This window comes from Frankliniella occidentalis, unplaced genomic scaffold, assembly GCF_000697945.3.
Source record: "Frankliniella occidentalis isolate FOCC.00 unplaced genomic scaffold, Focc_3.1 Scaffold156, whole genome shotgun sequence".
NCBI lineage: Eukaryota > Metazoa > Arthropoda > Insecta > Thysanoptera > Thripidae > Frankliniella > Frankliniella occidentalis.
Window position 1 is genome coordinate 275,399 of NW_026267282.1, and position 5,326 is coordinate 280,724.

The following is a 5,326-nucleotide window of genomic DNA, read 5'->3' on the forward strand; positions in this document are numbered from 1 at the left end:
CCCCCCTACTCCCCCTCCGCGCTCCCCAAAAATCAAATCACCTAGCATTATATGGGAACGACCCCCTGACACTCGCGCTCGATCCGACCCGATCCGACCCGGCGCGGCGGTCGCGGTGTAACGGCGCTGGATTTTCGTCTGCGATAAGGCTTCGCCCGGGTTCGCCCGGCTCGGCCCGGCTCCGCCCCACATAGGAGCCCACATTTCCCTGCCGCGGCGCCACTTTCGCCCGGCGCCGTTTGTATTTCGTCTCGGCCGAGCTTAGATGGGACGTGCTATGCGGAGTGGCGAGTGGCCCGCCGCCGCCGGGGTCCTCCGCGGGGCTTCCGGGTCTTGTGTGAAAGATAACTGCTCATCGTGCGAAAGGTAACGGGAGGGCAGCGCGCGCGAGATGCGGGACAGAGGGAGAGAGAGAGGGAGATGCGACGCAGGGTCTGCTGCAATATGAAGGGAAGAGTTCAAAACGAATAAAAATGAAACGGGAAAGGATTGTCTTGTAATTCCATTACTTCCATATATGATGCCCACAGCCCACATTGTAAACTTATTGTTTCTCGCTGAAAACTACAGAGTGACACGCTTGTCACCCCGTGTCACCCCGTGTCACCCCGTTATGTTTGTCGAAACGTGGCCGATTCGAACGTCATTCCTCCATCCGTACAGTGGTCCTGAGACGCATCGTCATATCCGAAGGTTCCCCAGTTTTCAGTGTGTTGACTCTGTGCGATACAAACATTAATTATGCCGCTTCTTTCTCTCCCTTCTCCTCTTGATTTGTTGACATCGGCATACTGTCAGGGGGTGCCTAAGGACGCGCCTTACCAAACGTGTGCGTGTGTGTGTGTGTGTGCTGTTAGTCACGTGACGCGTGCGGCTCGGCGACCTACATTCACTGCCAATGCCAAGGCGAGTCCAGTCCAGCCCCGCGCAGGCCTCCAGCGCTTCCCGCCGCGTCCCGTCTCGCCCGTCCCCCGTCCCGTACCAGCTGCACAGTACAAGAGACATACCCCCTGGCCCCGCCCCCTCCCCCCCCCCTCTCCCCTCACCTTCCACTTCACGGCGATCCCGCTGCTGCGCTGTGCCGATCGACAAACCCGGTACATTCGCGCGCGTCTGTGTTTCGCGGAGAGAAAGACGGAGAGAGGGGGGGGGGATGCTAAGGGACAGAAGCTGAAGTTGGAAAAGGACAATTTCGTCCCGATGAGAAAGGTGGCGTTTTATACCCATATTTTGCTTTATTGTTTACGCAAACTTTTTTTGCAGCACGGATGCAAGTTGTCCTAATTAAATATCAGGATTTGCTCCAAGCAAACAACTCGTACAGGAGTGTCACGAAAATCCTCCAGCAATTCGATTGGTCGATTTGACTACACGAAGTTATGCTTGCTTAGTAAACAATTTCCCTTTTCCAGAGCGTTTTCTGGCAGTGCTCCTTTGGCCTCGTATGTCTTTTGCGGACACACTACGGCACGCTAGGCGGCAGGCCGTCTTCAACTTTATCGACAGAGTGATGGAAAAAAAGTGCGGTGAATGGATCAAAATGAAAAAGAGGAAGCAAAGCGAACCGTGTGAGGTGGCAGTCTCTCTCTTTCTCTCTCTTTCTCTCTCTTTCTCTCCCTTTCTATCTCTCTCTCTCTCTCTCTCTCTCTCTCTCTCTCGCACGGCCCAGTCCGCGGGCGCATTCTGCATCTCGTCCGCCACGCTCGCGGGACGCCGAAATGGAGACTGTTATTTTGGATTGGATGCACATGATGCCGTGGCGGAGCGCTGCTCGAAGCGGGGCGGGGCGGGGCGGGGCGAGGCCATGGGAACGCGCTCTAGAGCGGGGCGGTGCGCTGCTTGCATTTGCGCGCCGCGATGCCGTAGTATTGCGTGTTGCCTTTTTGGAGTGCCGTCTTCCGGCGTCCTCTACTTTAAGTTTTTTTTTTTTTTTTTTTTTTGCTTTTTGTTTTTTTCCCCCTTTCTCGCTTCCTCATCTGCTTTGGCCGCTCTCGCCGCGCTAATGACGGTGCCGTGGGTCATTATTGCCGGATTGACAGGGTTTGAGGAACTACCTTGCACTTTGACAGGAAAAAGAGGTATGGACAAGGAGGATGGGCTCGTCGTTGTAGGTCGTGGACCGAGCTGACAAGCATGTACTCCCTGGCCTGGATTTTTTTTGTTTTGTTTTACGTTGAAGAAAATTGATATACTTCCGGGACCGACACGAAAGTGGAAATCATTCCCATCGAATTCGTCTTATTACCGACCATGCAATTATTTACGTCGATGACTGCAAGATGCGAACGAAACCTTACTGACCATATCCCTTAGTTCGTCGTGTACTACTTTTTTTCCCTTTAGCCTTGCCGCGTGATTCTTCTTCGGCGCATGGAATGGAGAGCACCCCAGCAGAAATTCCCGCAATCAAAAGTGACGATAAGCCGATTCCTGCGAAGAGTTGGAGCCGAGTGGGGGGCAAGCGGAATGGAGGAAGAAGGGAAAAAAAGAGATAGACAGCGAGAAAAGCGAAAAGTCAAACACAATAGAGTGGAAATGCAAACATATACACAGACTCGCTGCTCATGCTCTGTATGAACTCCGGGCCCGCAGTTCAAGGCTGCACATGGCCACGCCACGCCCCCCGGCCCGGCCGAGACAGTCTGAAAGTAAAACAAGACAGCTCATAGTGTGCTTTGACTCACGATTGCACGGCGCACGACACGGATCGTTTCGCTTTTCAAACCCTTCCGCTGCTCGCGAGGAGGCACACCTCATGGGGCCCCGGTGCCAAGCGGCGCGGTAGCAGCGAACCTCATCCTCGTGTCGTGTGGCGGGAGCCGCGGGGAGCCGCGGGGACCTGCCCGGCCGGGGCCGAAATGTGGAACAGTGGTCCATGGCACTGCACCTCAGCAGCCCCGCGCTGCCGCGCCGCGCTACCCGGATGGCACACATCCCGGCGGCCAGCGAGAAGTTCATGAACCCCCCGCAGAAAACTATTACGCACGCATTTACATACCCGGCGACCTTTTAGGCCCCTCTGCGCAGGCGCCGCGGCACGAGCGGCCAGGCGCGCTCGCGGGGCAGACGTATGAGCGTATCTCTGTATGTTCGTTTTGTTAGACAAGCGCTGCGGCCCACAGCCCAGCCCTGCCGGCCGGGGAGGGTTAGGTTTCCTAACTGTATTATAACGGGCGTGCGCCTTTAGCATATGGCTGCATGTGCGTTTACTGTATAAGGCGTACAGCACGGCTGCTCATTGGCTGCGAGAGGGACGGGTGCGTGGAGAGGCACCAGGCAACGACCACTGGACCCGACCCCCCCTCCCCCTCTCTCTATCTCTGTCTCACTCGGTGGAAATAAGGCTTCTGCGATATCACAATGACGTCAAATTTAAAATTCCGGTTTAAAAATAAAGTAGCGTTGCGCGACTTGTTAAGGGCAGCGCTGAAGCTGTCGCTGCTCCATCTAGATCGGGCCCTTGTTCTGTCGCTCTGCGCCCCCACCGAGTCTAAATGCATGGCCTGGAAAAATACGCAGACGACCAGCTGCGAACGGGGACACGGCCATTTTTGGCGTAAGTCTAAACTCGTCCACTTGGTGATCCTACTATGCTCTGTGTTGTATGTTACCCCGGCCCCCATCCAAAATCACACAGTAAATATATTCTAAAAATTTAAACAGGACCTCAACTTCAACAAACTTCATATTAGAAATAGATGCCCGCTGTTGTAAACGTGGTAATGTAACACTGCTGGCTCGAACTGCATCCGGGTAGTTGTAGTGTGCGGTCCTCTTTTCCACATTGCTGTCTTGCTGCGTCCCTCTGCTTTTAGATATTTTCTAAATATGTGTTTCTCCCGTGTTGCAGGACGCACCGCGACGCATGGCACAACATAGGGGCGCCCCCGGGGCGTCCAGCCTGGCGACGTGGCTGTGGTGCACGGCGGCGCTGGTCCTCATCCTCACCGTGCGCCAGTCGCTAGCAGGTGAGCACGCATCAGTTGCATAAAGGAACTAACTGCCACTCTATCAGTTCCGATCAGTTCAAATGTGTGGATGGCATACTTTAAATGAGGTGTACATGGAACGTTTACCTTAGGTGTACATGCACGTTAAAAGTAGCTGCTTGGTTTCCAAGCAAAATGTGTTAATTTCCAAGACCTTTTGCTTGGAAACCAAGTCCCTTATTCCATGTGACGCGTACTTCAATTAATGTTTACAAGTACATGGTCGCATTAATAAATGTGTACAGGAACAACTGTCTTCCTGTTTAAACATTTCTCTCTTCGGCCCCCTTTCCCATTCTTCTATTTTCCTTTCTATCTTCATCTCTCTCCGTGCAGAAATTGATAGGAAAATAAGAGCAGTGTGAGTGCCTGTCTGTCGGGGTACTTGAGTGCGGCACGATCGGGCACCATCCGTACTAATGGCTGGCATTGCACGTGACTGACATGTTAACGGGGTCCTCCCCCCTCCCCTTTCCCCCATTTCCATCCTCTCGCCCTTCCGTCGCGGATCCTGAGAGATGACCATCCGACCGCATTTGTATATAGGCGCACACCTCTTCGCCCGTCTCATCGGGCTTTAAAAAAAAAAACAGGTCAGAAAACAACGACTGTAAAAGGGCGTTATAGAAATTTGCGCAGGCCTTGCTCCTTGCTCCCGTCCGGGGAGCGTCGCTTCCCGTTTTTCTTGTGTTCTTTTTATTTTCATTATTATTGTTGCTGTTGCCGCTGTCATATTTCGGAAAGGGTTTCAGCGCCGCTTTTTGCGTCTCGCCAGGCTACAGACAACCTGCTCACATTTCGCTTCTCGCAATATTGTGTGTGTGCGCGCTTCTTTCTTTTGTTTTTTGGTGGTTTTGGTGCAAAGGTAGAGGGGATTTTTGCGTTGCACATGTTTCCGACTCAACAAAGTATCGCCGACACGCGTGCTGCCGGGTTGGGAAAGTTACGAATTAGGGAGTTAGCCAGCAGACATTCGTAGATGTATGTGTTCATCTTGCATTTCGCATCTCTGTCTCTTTCTCTATCTCTCTCTCTCTCTCTCTACATATACGCACGCACGCACGCATGCACCCCGGCCACTTGGCCAGTCGGGCTGACCTAGCGGTCCTTGCCTAAAGTCTTCACATGAAATAAGGCAGTTCGCAGAACGATTATTTTGCCGTCGGAATCGGTCGTAAAAGGCGCCAAAGTGCAACGGCCTCTTTTGGTGGACGACGACGCCGGTGCATCAGGGACAGTTAAATGCACCCTCTGTTTCACACGCCCTAAAAACACACAAAAACATGTTTTGCTCCTTTTAACGAACGTACACTGAGGTCTCCCTCGCATCTGCCCCC

General features: G+C 53.3%; 1 protein-coding gene across 1 annotated transcript in view; it reads left to right on the forward strand.

Annotated features, from left to right (window-relative positions):
• Positions 1-5,326, forward strand: part of LOC127750233 (uncharacterized) — a 50,833-nt gene that overhangs the window by 26,152 nt on the left and 19,355 nt on the right. The window contains exon 2 of the mRNA XM_052271273.1: positions 3,851-3,968. Coding sequence (XP_052127233.1) covers positions 3,866-3,968 — 103 coding nt within the window. The 5' untranslated portion in view covers positions 3,851-3,865. The remainder of the gene's footprint in view (positions 1-3,850; positions 3,969-5,326) is intronic.